This window comes from Peromyscus eremicus, chromosome 8b, assembly GCF_949786415.1.
Source record: "Peromyscus eremicus chromosome 8b, PerEre_H2_v1, whole genome shotgun sequence".
NCBI classification, from domain to species: domain Eukaryota; kingdom Metazoa; phylum Chordata; class Mammalia; order Rodentia; family Cricetidae; genus Peromyscus; species Peromyscus eremicus.
In genome coordinates this window covers 55406852-55428260 of record NC_081424.1, presented here as the reverse complement: position 1 = coordinate 55428260, position 21409 = coordinate 55406852, and the positions used below count along the sequence as shown (strand labels likewise).

General features: G+C 44.7%; 1 protein-coding gene across 1 annotated transcript in view; it reads right to left on the bottom strand.

Annotated features, from left to right (window-relative positions):
* Slc22a3 (solute carrier family 22 member 3) overlaps positions 1–21409 on the bottom strand; it is a 94747-nt gene that overhangs the window by 32930 nt on the left and 40408 nt on the right. Inside the window, exons 2-5 of the mRNA XM_059272841.1 lie at positions 17830–17933; positions 11333–11487; positions 9570–9738; positions 8646–8763 (exon numbers count right to left, since the gene is read on the bottom strand). Of these exons, the coding sequence (XP_059128824.1) occupies positions 8646–8763; positions 9570–9738; positions 11333–11487; positions 17830–17933 (546 nt within the window). The remainder of the gene's footprint in view (positions 1–8645; positions 8764–9569; positions 9739–11332; positions 11488–17829; positions 17934–21409) is intronic.

Genomic DNA, 21409 nt, shown 5'->3' with positions numbered 1-21409 from the left:
CACACATGCACAAAATTAAAAATAAAACAAACCTTAACCAAAACAAACCAGCACAGAAATTGGACTAAAATACCACACAGCCCCCATGGGCTCTACAGGTGCCAGAAACATTACACACCTCTCCTTTGTAAAGAGCAAAGGCTATGGAGACAAAATCACCCTTTGGGAGACACATCCCCACTGCTGCAGAAAGGGACTTCCCAAGCATTCTCAAACTGGAAGGTCCCTTCCGTGGCAACATTACCGTCTATGCAGCGGTTCACTAACTCAAAAGAGTGAGCCCAGTGCTCAAGAGCTGGAAGTCTGTCTGGTAACTGAGATGGCGAGGTTTTAACCTCTCCTGTTAGGATCTTTGATAATAATTATAAGCCCAAAGAAACCCCTTTGGGATCAAGAAGCTCATAAAAATGTCCATTCTTGATATCACCTAAACATACTACTGTGGGAACTTCCCAGGAGCTTGTCTAGGAGAGTGTGTGTGTGTGTTGATAAGTTGTAGATCAGCTCTCGGCAGTGAGCCCCTAAGGAAATTATAATCAAGCCGGTGGGATGGTTGGGCCAGAACGGCATGACAACGTCACTGATGAGCGTGGACCTTCAGGCCTGTGGTCTCAGAGGCTTTGTCACCTAGAGTTGTAACCAGCTACATCCTCTAAGAATTGTCCCCATTTGGGGAGAGGTCAGGATTGCAGAAGGAAAAAGGCCTTTAAGATCCCTCAGTCAAAACTGCTGCCACAGTTACTACCTACAGACTCCAGTCCAGCTCAGTGCAGTGGTGACTGCTGTTCCCTCAGTCAGCTCCTGGTAAAGAAGGCTGCGTAACACCCATCGATTGAGGACGGACAAACCAATCAGCTTTTGCCTAGCTCACATTCATGGGTCGATTTGGAGATTTCTGGTTTAGTTTTGGGCAATCTTTGTTGGAGTTAACTGTACTCCAGATTCTCTCAGGATCCTCTGGGACCATCAGTTGAGCCCGGGAACATTTTCCTCTTATCCTTGGATGAAGAACAGAGATAAGGCCCAGCCACATAAGTATTTTCAAGTCCCAGCCGCACTGCATCTGGCAAGCTACCACTAGCTACATCACATCAGCCAGCCCAGGCCAATGTCAGAGGGCAGGAGAATATCCCACCTACCTCGAGGTCATGGCCTTTGCATCTGTGCACCCAGAATCAACGGAGCCAGGAGTGTTTTTGTCATATGGGAATGAGGGAGAAGATGTGAGCGTTTCCAAGTAGTGAGCTCACCTACCTCAATCAAAAGTTCTCTGAAGAGCCAGATGTGTGCTGACTCTTTCTCTGGCAACTGACACAGTGCCGTTGTGATCGGCCAGTGATGTCAGTGAACTTCAGCTGTGGGAAGACCACACCCTCCCCTCATCTCTGCAGTTCCTAGAGACACACGAGTGTGCTGTGGTCTCTAAGGAGACAGGAAACTCCAGGTCACCATCTACAAGGCAGCTCATCCCAAAGTGTCTCTGCCCATCCTGAGACTCTCATCCAAGGACAGCACTGGCTCAGAATGGGCTGTCCTTGTGGTAGGTGGGACAGCAAGAGAGCAGCACAAGCTAGTGCTTGGTAGAGCTTTGCCCCGAACCAGCAGAGCCCAGTCAAGTCAGGTAGCTGTGTCTGACACAGGGTGGGGAAGCATAATAGAGTATCAGTGTGTGTCAAGTGGCCACGGACGCAGCTGGCAGGTATGTTTTTACAGGGAGGGTGTAAGCAGAATACTACCCCCGATAACACCTTTTCACGGTAAGATAAAAAGGTAATAAGCCTGTCTCTCCATCACTCACCAATAGACCAAGGCTGCCATCATCCAAAGCGCTTGTCCCTTTCTTCTGTAACCCCAAGCGTGCAGCACCTGACCCTAGTCTCAAGGAAGTGCTGGTGTTCAATGGGACCATTCATACCATCCACCTGCACACATGGCATTCGGTTCTCTCACACAAAACTACCGAGTGTCTTTCATCATGTAAGAGTGGAAAGTTGAATTGCGTCATCTCTGGCCAGGTGGCAGACAAGAAATAGCATGTTATACATGACGGGAAGTAAATTCAAACCGGTACCCAAGGAAAAAATCCAGTTACTGGAATGTGCTGGAACCTCATGAGCAAAGCAAGAGGTGTGGCCAGATCTTTCATCTAGTGGTCATGGCGGGCAATGGGTGCCCCTAAAGACACTGTGAGACCCACCATGCTGTAGCTCTGCCCACACTGTAACTACTGTAGAGGTACTAAGGATTTTATTCCTATTTCTAAGTCCCCCTTAACAATGACAGCACACAAAGGTTGAAAGTCAGAATAGCTGGTCTAGCTGCAGAGCTAATCCTTCATATACACTGCTCACTACTGAAAATCCTACCCACCCACTGGTTCTCCCCAATGTCTACAAACCTTCCCGTGAGCTCAAACCACATTCCTATTTGGGCTTTCAGCTCTGTTTTGGGGACATTAGTCACTTTGGTGTTTAGAGCACCTGTTTTTCGTGCTGCAGGCTATTTCTTCAGCAAAGCCTGGGCCAGCCAGGAGCCTGGGGCCATGAGATGAGTGCCATTCATTTGCGATACAACAGAAGGCAGTTACACGCCTGTGGATAGAGTCAAACTGCACGGTACACTTGAACAGAAGTGTCATTTGGAAACACATTGTTTGGTACAGTAAATATGTGAAACATTAAACAACAAGTGAGAGAATACTTCCAGAAACAGAAATAACAACGGAGGTGATATTTCCTGAATAACCCGCCCACACAATATTGCCTCTGGCTGAGTGCTGGGCTCAGATCCAAAGTAGCTGTTTTCTCCCATTTCTTCCCTGAATTTGCTAAAGCCTTGGTTAGGGGGCGACCCTAGTTTGTACTGAGTTTTGGCTATCTTCTGTAATCTGGAGCGTGCTTGGAGAGTCATACGCAAGGTTCCTAGGATCACTGCTGGTCAACAGTGGGACTGGCTGGACTCGGCAGGCGGCCAAGGCAGGTTCCAAGAGGACGGAGCTGCCCAAGCCGGTAACTGTTCTGAATCCAGCCAGACTCCCACCCCCATCCTAACCTTCTCTGCTCCCTAGGGTGGGCACCTCAAGGATGAGGCAGGAATGAGAGAGGTCTCAAAGGACAAAGCAAGCACAAAATGATAACTTCTAAAAGTCGGGATTCACTGAAAAGGGCTTTTTGTTTGTTTGTTTTTTTGTTTTGTTTTTGCTTTGTGTGTGTGTGTGTGTGTGTGTGTGTGTGTGTGTGTGTGTGTGAATAAGAAAGCATTGTCCAATCCCACCTTAGGCCCGAATGTCTGTTTTGTTTTTGTTTTGTTTTTTGTTTTTGTTTTGTGTGTGTGTGTGTGTGTGTGTGTGTGTGTGTGTGTGAATAAGAAAGCATTGTCCAATCCCACCTTAGGCCTGAATGTCTGTTTTGTTTTTGTTTTGTGTGTGTGTGTGTGTGTATGTGTGTGTGTGTGTGTGTGTGTGTGTGAATAAGAAAGCATTGTCCAATCCCACCTTAGGCCCGAATGTCCTTGAGAGTATATGAGAGTGAGATGTAGGTAAACGCTGACTCTGATGTCTGAAGTAACTGTGTAAACACAGTCCTAACATCGACACCCGAAATACTTATTTAAGCAGCTGGTATGTGAGTAATTGATATCTGCCATGCTTATCATAGCACAACAACTGTGATAGGACCCTGCTTTGATCTTGGTGTCAGAGTTCAGCAGCCTGTGCTGCTGGCCATTATTTCTGGGTTATCATAAAGGTATTTCGTACCTTATTATGTTTCGTGGGAATTGAAGAACGTTTGACACAGGAAATTGTGGTTCGTCCTGACCTAATTAAGTTTAGCACAAGGTTTTGCACTGAAAATGCTAATTCTCTGAGTTGATGTGAAAAGGTTTGGGGGCCGGGGAGATGGCTCAGTGGGTAGAGCACTTGTGGCACAAGCCTGAGGACTGGAGTCTGATCCCCGGAGACCACATAAAAACTGGGCAAGCACGGCATCCTACCTGTAACCACAGCTCTTGGGAGACAGAAACAGGGGACAACCTGAGCAGGCCGGCTCACTAGATTAGCTGAGGTGGCAAGCATTTGGTTCAGAGAGACCCCACCTCAGTAGGTAAAACAGAAAACCACCAAGGAAGACATCTGACATCAAACTCTGGCTTCCACACACATATACACACCTGCAAACACACCCATACACGGGTACGCACACCACACACATGCACATGTAAAGGGAGGGGTCTGGGGGATAGTTTCAGTTGGAAAGACATGTTTAAAACCAAAAAGAATGGGGGGTTCCACATATGAGGCTGAAACTTGGAAGGGGAGCCTGAAAATGTCACCAAACTCAAAGGCAAGGAAATGCCCAGAAAACGCAGGAGGGATGGAGGCCCAACACAGGAAGGCTTAGCTGCCCAAGATGAGGCAATGTGAGCATGAACAGGATATGACCGAAAACAACCACGAAGGTCTGAAACATATGTAATTTGCCAAAGTCCAAATTTACAAGGAGACTAAAGAATGCGACTCACTGGACACCGTTAGAAGACGCTGGGCACCATTCACTCCTTGGCAAGGGAAGAGCTAGGCACGCAGCATCCATTCCTGGACAACTGCACGCAAGGGCCGCCTAAAGTTGCGAAGAGAACTTAGTATCTATACAAATATTCCAGGAATAAATGCAGCAGTAAGGATTATTGCTATATAAGCAATGGCATGAGAATAAGTCATTTGCAACTTCTGGTGAGTTCATCCACCCAGACAATGACTGTCAGTTCCATCAGGCATCCCCAGAGAGACAAGCAGGCAAGCAGATACCTCCGATGAAAATGTACTGAGCCACTTAAGAAGTAGGCGTGCCAAAAATATCTAGCCTGAACTCGATTAAACTCTAGTTCTAACTGCTAAACTTAAAGGGACTACAAAGACGGAAGGTCATGAGAATGGGTTCTTGGAAATGGAATCAAGAAGCTACATTCAGCCTCTTGACATTGGGACAGGAAGTTATCATCTTCAGAGAATGGGGCAATCAAGTTACCAAAAAAAAAAAAAAAATCACACACACACTCATAATATTTCAAGTTCTCAATTTTCCCACTAGAGGCATTCATAACTCTCCTTTGGCCACAGGCAGCCCACAGGCTACACGTCAGACAACCTTGCTTAAATAAAAACTGCTTAAGATTCTTCATTCTCAGAGCTGTTTGGAAAAGCAAGAAAAGACAAACTGATAGAGAACTCGAAGAGACACGTCAACCATCACAATATCTAAACTCCACGAGGCTGTTAGGGCAGTGCAGAGCTACCAGCCATCGTAAGACAGTCAGGGACTGGGGAAACGCCATTTTGCTGTTCGATATTAGAGATCTTAGCTTCTTTCCCCATTGCTGTGACGAAATACCCTGGGCCAAAGGCAGCCCAAGGGAGGAAAGGGTTCCAGGTTGCAGTCTGTCATGGCAGGGAAGTCACAGCAGCTGAAGCTTGCTCAAAAGGACCAATCGCAATACATCCACGGTCCAGAGCAGACATCCATGAGTCAATGCATGCAAACACTCAACTTATTCTTTCCATTTGCTACATCTACAGCCGGGGATCCCCACCCAGGGCATAGTCCTGCCCACAGTTAAGATAGTCTTTCCACATCAATTGATGCAATCAAGACATTTCCTCACAGGCATTCTCAGAGGCTAACCTTGGTCTAGGCAATCCCTCACAAGTGTGCCTGGAGGCGTGCCTCCTGGGTGTCCAGTTGGCAAAGCTAAGTGCCACAGTAGGTAACTGTGTTTAATCATTTATTCTTAGAATAATAATATTGAGGCTATATTTTGGATGCCACCACCCTTCTGATTTGCTCTCCCCATAACTCTCATTCCCAACAGCTGGATCTGCAGTGAGTCTGATAATCTGCAGTGAGTCTGAGACAAATGAGGACCTCACTATTCACACGTCAGTGTCCCAAGGACGGCACCTGTGACCCCAGAGTTACATGTTTGTGCGTCTATATCAGAGAGAAAAGTTCCAAGATGAGGCTCCATGGCAGATGGGATAGCCATCCAGGGGGGGAGGAGAAGGTAGAGCAGAGAAACCTCAAGTTTGGTCACAAGTCAGCAATTAAAGGGTCTATGTGATACATGGACAGAGATTCATTAACCTATTTTTCCTATTTTAATATGCTTGAAATTTTCTATATTAATCTCCCCCCATAGGGGCTAGAGAGATGGCTTAGCAGTTAAGAACACTGGCTGCTCTTCCAAAGGACTCAGATCCAATCTCCAACACCCAGGAGGCAGCTGGCAACCATGTGTAACTCCAATCCCAGGGGCTCTGATGCCCCCTTCTGGCTTCTGTGGGCATTACATGCATGTGGTGTGCAGACATACCTGTAGGCAAAACACCTATACATATAAACCTTTCTTTTTATTAAAACAAATTTTAAAGAAAAAAATAGGTAAAGAAAATTATCATTAGACTAAAACACACAGAAAGAGTAAATGTAGCTTTGGTAGCAAAATGCTAACAGGAGAGCTAGGATATCACAATAAATTCCTTAGGGAATCAAGTCTGGCTGTGGATGACAACCCCTTGCCTATTTGGCCTTAAACACGAACCACGATGACTCAGAGGCCACTGCATCTTCAACAAGTACCATCATGTAGAACGCTGAGCTCTTCCCTGCTAACATGACCTTCACCATGAGTCTCTGAGGGCAGTGTTGAGCCAGACAGCACTGTGTGTGGAACAGCACATCTGTCCACACTTAGATGGCTGTAGCATTTTATTTCATTAGTCACCAGCAGGCAGTTGTTGTTTCTAAGTTCTCACAAACCTTGATCTAGATTTTGCACCCCTGGAACTGTGTATGCAGAGTCTTCAGCATGCTGCTAAGTAGATGGCAGACATATTTGCTCAGCCATTAACACTAAGGGCTGGAGAGACGGCTCAGTCAAGTTCTTGCTTTGTAAGCAATTGGACCTGAGTTTCATCCCCAGGACCCAGGTAGAAAAATGTCAGGCCTCTAATAGTAGCTTTGGGGAGGCAGAGGCCAGTAGACCCCTGGGGTTTTCTGGCCAGCCAGCCTAACCTCTTTGGAAACTTCCAAGCCAACAAGAGACTCTGCCTCAAAAAGAAAGGTGCCTGGTGCCATAAGAACATCTAAGGTGTGTTCTCTCACGTCAACATGCACGTACATACATCCACACATGAATGTGCACCCACATACACACTCGTGCGCGCGCACGCGCGCACACACACACACACACACACACACACACACACACACACACACACAAACCCCCTAAACACACACAATCATAACCTCAATCCCACTGTGAGGACCTACAGTGAGATAGAAGGAGGTTGACAGAGTGGTGGACTATTTCTTCCCCTAAAAGGAATTCTCATCTCAAATGTTCAAAGGGTAACAAGAATAAGCAGATCTTAGCAGTTCACGATTTTTAGATCACATTGCCTCTTTGCTAAACATTTTAGATGATTAAACCTGCAGTCTTGTTCTTAACTAGTGTGCAACACCGAAAACTGGTCTATCGATACCTTCATAAGCACAGCGGCTACTGCTTGCTATATCCTGTAAGAAGGGGGGAGGAGGAGGAGGAGGAGGAGGAGGAGGAGGAGGAGGAGGAGGAGTACGAGGCAGGGATGGGGGTGGGGATGTCTATCAAGCTCCTGAAGACTCTGGAAAGGATGATGAACCAACCAATCCCAGTTTTTCTTAGCGGATTTTTTTTTTTTAATCAGAATGTCCTCATCAAAACACGTGGAATTCTATGATGAAAAGTGTGGGTGGGCTAACATTCTTCAAGGTTTAAACCAAGATTCGTGTCTTCTAAAAATTGTTGTCTACTCTTCCTGTAGTGACAACCCTTCTTTACTCTTGGCTCACTTGGCCTATGCATGCCCATTGATTCTTTATATGTTTATTATTCAGGGTTTGTTTGAAACATGTGCTGTTGATCACACCTTCCAAAGAACAAATAATGAGCTGCTCATTTGCTGTGTTCCTTTTTGTTCTAGAATGGGGAGACAGGGAGGCTAGGGGTGAGGACAGGGACAGAGTCATCCCAAAGTTTTTGCTAGTGAAGGAAAGGAGAGAAAGAAAGTAAAGGAGTGGGGAAAGAAAGGAAGAAAGAGAGGGAAAAGAAAGGGAAGGAAATGCTAAGTCTAAAACTCAAATATTGCATTATTGCTCAAAATCTCGTGTGAATAAATAGCATTTCTAAGGCTACCGTGAAAACAAATCTTCAGGCTACAGATATGGCTCAGTGTGAGCTTGCCTGGCGTGTGCAAGACTCCAGGTTCAATCCCAAGCACGGGTGGGAGTGAGGGGGAATAAGAGAAACAAGTAGAACAGAACCCAATTCATTAGAAAGGTTCAAATGTCGAGAAAAACAACCACTAACTTTTATAACCAAGGTGGCTGAGGAGACACTACACATCTACAGTAAAGAACAATAGTTCAAACACTTCAAACTGACTATCAAAATGTGACCTGAAAAGATCAATTAACCTCAACTAAAAAGGATAGTCAGATGTTTAGTAATGTACATGCATAGTTTCAGGAAGGAGAGCGAAGCACAGGAGTCGTAAAGAATTACTTCACTCAATTCAACAATTTATCACCAGTGGTGACTAACATTACCTCTGAGTAATTTGGCGAGAGGTATTTCCCGTTGCATTTAGCCACGTGCCTCAGGATCTGCAAAGCTTTTTCTCCTTCCTTCCGGGTGATCAGCCAGCGCGGAGATTCAGGAACTACCCTGGTGAGGAGGGAAAGGACCCTTGAATTAGGTTAGAAATCTGAAAACTCATGAGTTTTTCTAGCTAAAAGGATCTTGCAGCAATTAGCTTACAAGTTAGCACAGTTCCCAGGCTCGCAAAGAGGCTCTCAGAAATGAGTTTTCTTTGCAAATTTACAATGAATGGGAAAAACACTAACTTGGCTACAAAAAAAAGTTTCTCCACAGTACACAGCTTTTGCAAGCACAGGGAACCCTACAGTTTTGTGTCTCTGACTACAAATATGAAGAGGACTAAGGCTGAGTTCACATCTAGGAGAAGGCAAAGTCTTTACCTTATGCATGGAGCCTGATTTATCCATACATTAAAATTCAATGAGAGGAATAAATTATATTCCACCCTCCCCACCAGTAAGTCAAATGCACACATTCGGAACATCTTGATCATTTATTTCTCTGACATTCTTAACCTCCTATTCATCAAAGAATGTTAATTTGCTTAATGGATTTTTTATCATATTTAATCTGCAAGGCGAAATAACCGAGTTTGTTATCTCATAATTCCCATGAAAGCATTGCAAAGGGATAAATCATAATGCAATTACTTAACCTGGAATTTTGTATTGGAGTATTTTACTATTGGTTGTGACAACTGTCAGTCAAGCAGCCAATAATCTTTGTAAATTGTCAAAATTCTCTAGTAATTCCCTAAGCCACCGGCATTCTGGGGGTTTAGAGATCACGTCTATTGCCTTCATTTCTGTGTTGGTTTGGCTCTACGTTCATGTGCAATGGGATAAATACAATGATGACCAAAATCACATTACCAGTAATAAAGGAGGAAGAGGAAGCTGGGCAGTGAGACGGCGAGCTGGATGCCCTGCCAACTGGGGATAAAGTAGGCAATTCCAGGCAGGAGGATGATTCCGAGGGTGAAGAACATCTGAACCACTATTCCCACAATCCTCCTTTGTTTCGAACCTACTATTTCCGTCACTGGAGGAAAACAGACACAAGTGATTAGGAGAGTTCTCAGACAACACCAAAACAAACAGACTTGACACCTGTCAAAAATCCACCTGCACTACGGGAATACTCTAGAACATAAGGACATGGAGGCTTCCATAGGTGCAGGATTTCTGACGACGGCTCTCCGGGTACCTTACGTGCATTTCTCCCACCATTCTCTGCCCTGATCCTCAGGCTGCCAAGCCAGCACCCTCTGGGTATGGTTGAGGAATGCAAGAAACACCTGTGCTGATTTTAGGTCATCTCAACACGGTTGTTGTGAAGGTCATGGTCATTATCAAAATAAACAGCAAGGTAGCTCAACCTTACCACTGTAACTCTAAGGATGTGTTGTAGCTAGAGTTTTCCTGCCTGGCCCACAGTCAGGGCAAATCTCTCTCACCCGCCAGTCCCATAGCCGCTCAGACCCAACCAAGTAAACACAGAGACTTATATTGCTTACAAACTGTATGGCCGTGGCAGGCTTCTTGCTAACTGTTCTTATATCTTAAATTAATCCATTTCTATAAATCTATACCTTGCCACATGGCTCGTGGCTTACCGGCATCTTCACATGTGGCTTGTCATCATTGCGGCTGGCAGTGTCTCTCTCCCCCAGCTTCCTGTTCTCTCAATTCTCCTCTCTCTTAGTCCCGCCTATACTTCCTGCCTGGCCACTGGCCAATCAGTGATTTATTTATTGACCAATCAGCAACACATTTGACATACAGACCATCCCACAGCAATGTGTACATGATAGTCTCTCTGGGAGAGCTGCCATGGATATTAGACTCTGCCCGTACTTTTCTACTATCCAAGACAGTTTAGATTAGGAATTCCGTTGTTTGACTTCTCATGGATGTAACCGATCTCTAAAATCCACCTGGGAAATTTTGTCACTGGAATCCTGACCTCCTCTGCACCTTCCCACTAACTGGTTTTTTTGTTTTCATCATCCTGAGGCATGCTAGCTGCCTTGTGGCTGCCCTAAATTCAGTTTTGAACATCCACATAGACTTGGGTCATGTTAAAAATGCCACACACTTCAGTTATCCCTGTTCCAGCCAGTGACTTTTAGTCTTTCCCTGTACCCTCCTTCCCACCCCCCCATCAAGAGAGCTTCCGGTATCTAAAGCATCCTATAGGGTCTCCCACAGGAGTCATGGGAGGGAATGGAAAGCCAAACATCTGGGACAATGCTATCAGATGACCTTTCTTATTGCTTTGGTTATACATCCTCCTCCACTTATCGTAGGTGGCTGGTTTGGACTAGAATCAGAGCCAAAGGGAGCAGCCCAGACCAAAGTAACATAAGCAAGGGACAGTGGTCCATATTCTATATCTGGTTCCCAATTTAAAACAGCATTCCAGTCTCCGTAGCAGCTGGAATCCTACCCCAAGTCCTTGTTCTACTTGTGGGAAGCGCTGCCACGCAGTCTCTGGGTTTCAGGGTTTCATGAGGGAGGAGGGTGTGTGTGTGTGTGTGTGTGTGTGTGTGTGTGTGTGTGTGTGTGTGTGTGCTGAGCTAGGCCCCTCCCCTCTAGTTCTCACACAGGAGTGGTTGCAGCAGAACAAGACTTACCAATCACGAAGCAGGTCATCCATGCCCCCTTTCCAAACACACCTTGCAGGAAGCGGAAGATCACAAACACAGAAAAGTTTGGTGCAAAAGCCACCACGACCCCCGTGACGCCAACACCGAAACAGGATATCAAGTAAATGACTATCCTGCCATACCTTCATGAGAAAGAAGAGAGAGAGAGAACCTTAAACATGGTCTTCAATATAACAAAAATGGAATGAGACAGGATGCAAAAAGAAGTCAAATGTGCAAGAAAAAAAATATGCATCCGCTGTAACTTACCATCGCGGTACACAATACTGATAGTAATACCTATGAAACCAGATGGAACCAGATGGAACCCATCTCTGGAATAACATTACACAATGCACAGCCCACAACACATCCCTCGAGACTGGAGATTTCCTAGCCGTGCCCCTCTCCACCACGCTGCTCTTGCACACTTTCCCTGTTGGCCTGGCTGGCCCTGACATTTGCTGTCATTTTTGTGGGTGGAGTATCGGGGAGGTAGGGACACAATGAAGCAGCAGTGGCACATTACAGAAGCCTCCATTTAAATCTTGTTCCATCCAGTTAGCAGTCATGACCTTGGGCAAACTCCTCAGCGCTCTCAGACTCAGGTTCTCTTTGCTTCCCATCCACCCCTTTTCCCTAGGGAGGGGTAAAGAGGAGCAAATGGGATTCTATAAAGTTCCTGATCAGTGTGTGTTGTTATTGTTTTTTTTTGTGTGTGTGTGTGATTTATAGAACTATAGCTAAATAGTTCAGACAAACGGGCAGGGTGCTGTGGTCAGTTTCCCAGTCTGCTGTGAACTGAGTCCTGGAGTCTCGCCAGGTGAGAGGCTGACAGGAGCTCATCCTCAATGCCCTTTGAGAGCTTTCATTTTCCTTACAAATTTCCACAACATTCTTGCTTCTGCATCTTTGCATTAAGGGCAGAGATGGAAACAGCCTTAATTTATCCACACGTTTTAAAAGTCAACTCTACTTTTCAAAACAATAGTAGGTTCAAGCAGAATTTAAGCACAAAAGACAGAGTTCCCATGCACCCCTCCCTTTCACACATGCACAGCTTGCCCTATCATGGATTCCCCCGCTGAGTGATGCTCTGTAACAATTAATAAGCTTGAGGTGGCACACCATTACACAAGTCTACAGCTCACACTAGGGTTTCGGGGTTCATTTTCCAGCACTAAGGATCAAACCCAGGTCCTTACACAAGCAGAGCAGGGGCTTTACCACGGAGCTTCATCCCACCCAAGGTTCACACTTGTGTTGGACATTCTGTGGGACACATCCACCCTTCCGCATCATACGGAAGAGTCTCGTGTCCTGAACTCATTGCTAGTAGGGATGCAAAAATGATGGAACTCATTATTTGTTCTTAGTAGTCATTCTTCATCCCAGGTAACTACAGACTTTTCCACTGTCCCCATAGTTGGCAGTTTTCTAGACTGTTCTACAGATCTGTACGAATGTTGTAAGATTCTATAGGAATTGTACAGTAGGTAGTCTTTTCAGACTGGCTCCTTGAACTCAGTTAGCAATGTGGGCTTTTAACTTTCCTCTGTATCTTTTTAGGGTTCCTAACTTGTTTCTTTTCAGTGTGGAGTACTACTCCACTGTCCGGATATATCATCCATTCACCTACTGAAAAATATCTAAGCTACCCCAAAGGCTGGCAATTATATATAAATCTGCTGCACGGTCCACATGAGACTTTACATGTGAATGTACATTTTCAGCCTTGTTGGGTAAATACCAATACTATAATTTCTAGTCCTATGCATTTAGTTTTGCAAGAAACTGACAAGCCGGCTTCCCCTCTGCTGTGCCATTAATGTGACCTACCAGCAATGAACAACAGTTTCTGTGGTTCCACACACTTGCTAATATATGTTTAGTTTTAAAATTGCTAAGTGTATGGGTGTTTTGTCTGCGTGTATCTCTGCACCGTGTGTGTACAGTGCCTGCAGAAGCCAGAAGAGGGCACCTGATCCCCTAGAACTGGAATTACAGCTGATTGTGAGCTAGATGTGGGTACTGAGAATTGAACCTGGGTCCTCTGGAAGAGCCAGTGCTCTTGACCACTGAGCCATCTCTCCAACCCTTATCCTGTGTTTTTTTGCATCTGTGTTTATGAAAGCTAAAGGCAATATGATCATCTGGTTTTGGCAATAAGGTAATGCTGACATCACAGAGTAAGTTAGGGAGTGTTTCTTCTCCTTTATCTTCTGAAAGAAATGGAGACAACTGCGAGTAATTTATTGTCTATGTGGCAGAATTCACCTGCTCCAAATCTGAACCTGGTACTTCCTGGTTAGGAAGGTTATTCACTATTGACTCAATTTATTTAATAGACATGGACTTATTAAAATAATTCATGCCAGGCAGTGATGGCGCACGCCTTTAATCCCAGTACTCAGGAGGCAGAGGCAGGTGGATCTCTGTGAGTTCGAGGCCAGCCTGGTCTCCAAAGCGAGTTCTAGGAAAGGCGCAAAGCTACACAGAGAAACCCTATCCTGAAAACAAAATAATAATAACAATAATAATAACAATAATAAATTCACTTCTTACATGAGTATGTCTTTCAAGGAACAGTCCCCTTGATCTTGGCAAATCTGGGACCATACAGCCATTACACTGTCCCTTTATTATGTTTTTATAGTCTGTGGGTTTTGAAACCATTTTAAGCGATCATTAATTTGAATCCTATCTCTTTTTCTCTTAGTTGGCTTGTCTAAAAGGTTATTCTTTGGGGGCTTTCCAAAGAACTAGCTTTTGACTCTATTAATTTTCTCTACTGACTTACTGTTTTCAATTTCTTTGACTTTTTGGTTCTAATTTGTGTCATTCACTTTCTTCTGTTTACTTTGGATTTAACCTGGTTATCTTTGCTGTTGATGATACCTAGTGTATAAACTCGGATTGTGGGGTTGTAGATCAGTCTTATGCTCCAGTGAATACATCAGTGTTATAAATGCCCTTGTGCATTATTTTTGATGCACCCATAAAATCTGATAAATGGTTTTTATCTTCACTGTGTTTAGATATTTAAAAATTCTCTTGAGATTTCTTCTCCGTTAGCAGAAGTATGGATGCTTAATTTCAAAATATTTTGGGGTTTCCAATTTCTTGTTACAGATTTATTGTTTAATTCCTTGGAGACAAAAGATTAAATGTGGTATGACTTTCTATTCCTTTAATTTTGTTAAAATGTATTTATGGCCCAGAATATAACTTTATTAATGTCTCTCATGTATTTAAGAAAAACCTGTACTTTGCTATTGTTGGATGGCATGGTCTGTAGATGTCCAATATGTGCAGTCGATTGATGGTATTGTTGAAGTCAGTCACATCTTGATTATAATATTGTGTTGGTTGGATTTTCACATTTCAGATACGAAGTATTCGAGTCTCCAACTACAGTGAGGGATTCATCTGTTTCTCCCTGTGCTTCCTTCAGTCTTTGCTTCCTGTATTTTGATACTTTGTTGTTAGGCACATATATGTTAAAGATTGTTCTATTTTGTTATAAGTAATAAATTATTATAAGTAACCCTGTGTTTCCCTGGAGAAGCTTATTCTTCCTAGTATTAATACAACGAGTACTACTTTGTTTTGGTTGTTCTTATTGTGGTATCCTAGTATTAATATAATGAGTTCTACTTTGTTTTAGTTGTTCTTAGTGTGCTATCCCAGTATTAATAGAATGAGTTCTACTTGGTTTTGGTTGTTCTTAGTATGGTACATGTTTCCCCACTCATTCACCCTCCACTGTGGGCATCCTTATGTTTAAAGTGAATAACTTGTAGGCAACTTACTGTTGGATCTTCTTTTGATCCACTCTGAAAACCATTTTGTTGAGACTGGGTCATGGGCTGGGTGTAAGCTCAGGTAATAGAGTTCTTGCTTGGAATGCAGGAAACCCTATATTGGACATGGTAGTATGTGTCTGTAACCTGGAACTTAGTAGGTAGACACAGAACAATCAGAAGTTCAAAGTCACCCTTGACTAAAGAGCAGTCAAGGCTAACCTGAACTACATGAGACCCTGCATCAGGGGTGGGGAACGCTCGCTGATGTTAGAGTCTGCCGATTCATCTAGGCTGGCTGGCCATCAAGCGTCAGGAACCCTTCTTTCTGTCTCTGACCCACCCTCCTGAACTGGAGTTACAGCTGTGCACCACCACAGTCAGCTTTCATGTGGGTTCTGGGGATCCAAACCGAGGCCTTGTGCTTGTTCAGCAAGCACTGTACCCACAGAGCTGTCTCCCCACGTCTGGTCTTCTAATAAATCCATTAATGGCATTCTCCATTTCACAGTGTGTGGTCTTCGGCGTTTCTCTTTGATTCTTAGAATTTCCATCGTTGTTTGCATTGTCCATTTCTCCCTGCTGTATTTTATCCACTCACCACTTACCACATTAACCACAGCTTTACGTTTTTCTGGTTTGACAGCCCCTACATCCTTTCCATGCCCATGTCTGGTTCTGATGTGTGCTGTCCCTGTTCAAGCTGTGGTTTTGTCTGCTGGCATTTTATGTTTTGCTTTGCTTTGCTTTTTAGGATGCCCTGTGACTAAACTTCAATTGTTCCTTTAGCCTGTGGACAATGACATTGCAGACATTTTTTTCTTTTTCACTTTAATTGGGATATGGTGATTGGAATTGGACTAGATGGTGAGTAGAATGGGCTGGGTCTGTCTCTTTCGCTCCTCCCACACGGAAGGCTGATACTGACTTAGGATGGGTGTTTCTCATCCCTCAGATCTGACACTCAAAAACCTGCAGGTTAGGTTCTAATTAACCAGGCTTGGTTTGGGGAGGTTTTGTAGTATTTGTCTTCTCTCTCTCTCTCTCTCTCTCTCTCTCTCTCTCTCTCTCTCTCTCTCTCTCTCTGTGTGTGTGTGTGTGTGTGTGTGTGTGTGTGTGTGTGTGTGTGTGTTCTGGGAGCAGGCCTTATTATGTATGAATAGAAGCATGGAGGGACTTCTCTTGACAGTCACCATGAAAGCCTGGCAGACTCACAGGGGTGAAAATCACATACATGAGGCTGCAGAGATGACTCAACAGTTAGGAGTCCCCATTGTCCTCCCAGAGGACCTGGGCTCCGTTCCCAGCACCCGCACGAGGGCTCACAACCATCTGTAACTCCAGCTCCAGGGAATCTGATGACCACATCTCCCTGGATTCTGCTTTCTCCCTCCCCTCCTCCCTCCTCCCTCCTCCCTCCTGGCCTCCTCCTTCCTCCCCTCCTCCCTTTTCCTCTACAACTGACTGACCTACCCTTAACTATCTTCTCCTAAGGCTTTTCACTCTCAGAGCTGTTCACACACTAAGCCTCCTCCAGCAGTCCAGCAAGTCAGGTCAGGTTTTCATTACCCAGCAGCCTCTGTTCCAGTAAGTGCCAGTTACTTGAATCTGCCTAGCTTTCCAGTTTGGGGAGCCGCCGCTGCTTGCCCTGTGACCTCACAGCTGGGCGGAGCTGCTGACTTTCTTTATAGTTAGCTCAGCCTCGGACTTGTCAGGCCCAAGGGGCGACACAAAGCTCTTCACTTGGAAGTCCCCATCTAGATTCTTAAGCTCGATTCCAGCCCCCACCACACGGTCTTCTTGTAGGTATACGTCGATTAAACTACCTCTCATGCTGTGCTGATAGGAGACAGGGTTACTTACAGCTCCCTCTCTTAAGTATGGCTCATTCACTCCGAAGAACTAAGTCAGCTGTAAGGGAAGACCCTCAGCCCTGATTAGAGCTTGGGTCCTCTCCTATGTGAAGTTATTTTAGGAGATATGTTTATCGATCATGCAGGATAAAATACATAAGCAAAACACAATTAAAAAAAAATTAAAGTTACAGTAAAAATAGCTGGCATGGTGTTGCATGTCTGCAATTCCAGCACTCAGGAGACAGAGGCAGGAGGATTGTGAGCTCAAGTCTCACCTAATACACATAGTGAAACCCTGTCTAAAACCAAGAAGACAAAAACCAGAAAGTGAAGTGAACATAAATCAAAATTTGAAAAATGCAATCTAGTTCCAAACTGCAGCCATTGAGAAAAGAATTGAAATGTACATGACAATCCCTGAATAATTTTGAAAAAAAAAATCTTTTCAAAGTTTCAGTACAATTTGTAGAATAAAATACAAGAATTAAAAAAAAAAATGGAGTGGCTGACCTCATAACTAAATTAACCAAACCCCAACCACTGGACTGTTTCAAGCACCCTAAATCCACCCCTCGCCTGTCACCTGAGCCATGACATCACTGGGGCCAGTGTTTTTCCTGGGATGCATTCAGACCCACAAGGGCACCTTTTCTACCAAGGAACAAGGAGAGGAAGTTTGAAAAAGGAAGAATTAGTCAAACCAAATAAGTGTGGATGTCCTGGGTAATAGAACAAAAAATTGAATGTAGTGGACAGAAAGCATTCTCCTCCCCATACATAGGTCATGTGTTACAGTGAAGCACTTGATTATCTTATCCACACCTACCTGTCTGCTGCATAGCCCAAGGTGAACGCCCCAGCCAGGAAGCCAAGGTTCAGGATGGCTTGGGTGAGATCCAACATCCAGGCATTGGCACAGACAAGGTCAAACTGGAGAAAGAGAAATACACATGAAGATACCTGGGGAGGTTCATCTTCAGAACACTCTCCAATATAGGTCAACCATCTTTACAAGAGTTTCGCCTATATATGCCTCATGTAAAATTTGAGGATGCATCACATGCATGTATATACATTAATCTGTGTGTGCTTTCTTTGTCAGTTTAAATAACTGCAAGGGAATGAATTCCTAGTATACTATAAATACTGATATTTTAAAATAATGTTGTTAGGTCAATCTATTGTGTGTGAATATGGCACGTCAATGCTATGGTGACTCCCTGCCATCTTCCAACATAATGAGCTTTGTAATTCTACTCACAGTGAACTATACAGAAACTGACATTTAATTTTTAAAACCTTTCTGTGGCAATATGACCCTGAATGTTAAAGGAATTTTGTCATTAATTCAAGTTCTCGAAGGTATGATTCCAATTTTATAATCACGTGTGTGATTATCAGAATAATTGCCCACTGGAGTTAGACACGAGGCAAACACATCTAGAGAAATGTGCAAAGAAACTCAGAAAGCAAACAGATTGCTACCAGAAAACCTAACATTTTGCTTTAGAAAAGCACCAAGCAGCATGTACCAAGTATAAAAACCCGCATAGCAGGATTCGCTTCAGACAGCTGAGCTTTAAATAACCCAGTTAGGGAGAACAGGGACAGACATCCCGCACCTGGGGGGGAGCGACCCTCCTAATGAGCCTCCAACAGCTCTTCCATTGTGGGGCATTTACTCACCAACCCCACAGCTCCCCAGAGTTTTCTTGAGTGTAAGCAGCAGGAAATATTAGAAGGATTTATTGCGGAGAATATTGTGGAGATAAACAGATAGAAAATAAAGGATAGCCTCGAGAGGGCCTGGAACCTTTTCCAATGGGCCTCCGACGGTCTCAGCCCCAGGGTTTTTATAGAGACACCAAGGGGTGGAGCAAAAGACCTCCTCCCCCAGCACAGCCAAGAGCAGACCATCTCAGACACCTGCACTCAGGCCCGTGGTCCTGTTCATCCTCTATGTGGACCTGCTGGGTAAAGCCAGGAGGAACCCGAGAATGGGCTCCCACATTCCATGTTGTTTGAGTTTAAATGCCCCAAATTGTCTTCAAACCCATGTAACTTTTATAATATAAAACTGGTTTTCCTCTTTGCTCCTCCATAAGAGCAACAATCAGAAAGGATTTTTTTTATACCCCATATTTATATGGGGTTAATTGAAACTAGATACCTATTAACACTTTCTAAAATACTTGGAGAGATGTCTGGGCCAGATAGTGCCTGCTCCTCTGAACTCCCTGCATGCCAGGGGCCAAAGATAGCTGCTGCATTTCTCAGGCTCCTTTGCCACTGCGGAGCTGCTAGGGTTTAGGGAAGTGGTGCATGATCAGAGGGAAGGGTTCTGCTTCCGGTCTTGATACAGCTCCTACTGCCTGCTGACCTCGGCAAGGGTGACCGGTGGCTGGAGGTGTCCATCATCCAGTGCTTGAGCCCTGACCTAGCCACATGTGGACAAAGGGATGTGACCCCACTGGTACTGGCATGGGGATGTCAAAGTTGTCATCAGACTGGACTCTTGGACTTTCCATCAAGAGACAGACATTGTCAGAATAGTTGGACCACAGCCTGTAAGCCTTTCTAATAAATCCCATATATTGGTGTGTGTGTGTGTGTGTGTGTGTGTGTGTGTGTGTGTGTGTGTGTTATATTCATTCTATCGGTTCTGTTCCTCTAAAGAACCCAGACTAATACACTCTCCAAATGCTCTCCCACGGGGACTCATCATGGCTGTCTATGGTCACAAACCTATAGATGTCCCAATAGAGTTCTTCTGGGGACAATTTCATTTTAGCCTTCCTTTCTATGAACTGCTTTCATTCTGATATTTTAAAATATTATTAGGGTGTAGGGGGTGTGTGCACGCATGCCGGGGGCGCGTCCATGCCACAGCGCTCAGGTAGAGGTCAGAGGACAAACCCATGCAGTCAGTTCTCTCATTTGCTCTTTCCATGGGTTCAGGGATCACGCATCTCTACCTGCTGAGCCACCTCAACAGCCAAACCCGCTCTGTTCTGTGAATTAGAACATGCTGCTGCCAAAACTGGGGGCTGAAGCTCTCTCTCCTTCCAAGCACCTATCCCGCTGTCCCCAGTAGGTGAACTCACCTAATTCTGGGGACTGAAGGATGCTTCCCTTCAGGACCCCTATCACACTACTTTCTCTCTCTCTCTCTCTCTCTCTCTCTCTCTCTCTCTCTCTCTCTCTCTCTCTCTCTCATCATCATCATCTCCCACTTCCTGACCTGATCACTCATGGGTGCCTGCGATCAGGATACAGTCTTTTCTAATAAGGCACATTTGAAGGGTAACCTCGGGTCGGCCTCATTTCTACAAAGCTGGTTTCTTTTGTGTCAATGGTTTCCAGTACCGGGAACACTTCAGACTCAGGGGGTCAGGGGCTCAGCGTGACAGCTCACTGTCAGGAAGCACTCTTCAGCATCCTGGGGTTGCCACCCCAGGCCTCCTAATCCTCTGCATTCACTGCACGCTGCTTCAATAGCCAGCCTGGGGTACACTTACTGTGTTTGAAAAAAGGTCAGCGGAGAGTGGCATCTGGGGGCTGCACAGGCTGAGGCCTCTCCACCAACCAGGTACCTGGTGCCTTTGACAGCTCCTCAGGGGACTTAAACCTGACACTGATCAGTAGGTCACCTTAGATCGCCAAATTTATGAAGTCTTTACCAGGGACACAACAATGTATGTCTTTCTCTTAAGGGAGCCCGTGTGGAGCAAGTGAGCCACATCCAATTCTATGTTCAGAGCGTACACATCAGAAACATGTGGTGATGTATTGTTTCTCCCAATATATTGTGCACCCTAATAAAACTTATCTGGGGTCAGAGAACAGAACAGCCACTAGTCTACACATAGAGGCCAGACAGTGGTGGCACACACACCTTTAATCCCATCACTTGGAAGGCAGAGAGTCATCTGGATCTCTGTGAGTTCAAGGCCACACTAGGAACAGAGCCAGGCAGTTGTGGCACATGCCTTTAATCCCAGGATTTGAGAGCTCATGTCTTACTTTGAAAAGACATACACCTTTAATCCCAGGAAGTGATGGCAGGAAGCAGAAAGGTATATAAGGCATGAGGAAACAGGAACTAGAGGCTTTTAAGCTTTTAGCTTTTTGAGCAGTTTAGCTGAGATCCAGTTGGGTGAGGACTCAAAGGCTTTCAGTCTGAGGATTTGTGGAAACAGGATCGGCTGAGGAGTTGGCGAGGTGAGGTTGGCTGTGGCTTGTTCTGCTTCTCTGATCTTTCAGAATTCACTCCAATATCTGCCTCCGGGTTTTTTTTTTTTTTAATTAATAAGACCATTTAGCAATTCATCTTACAGAAACATTTAAATATTCTTAATACTCATAAATCTATGTGTGGCCATTTTGTTACTGATTAATCTTCAAAG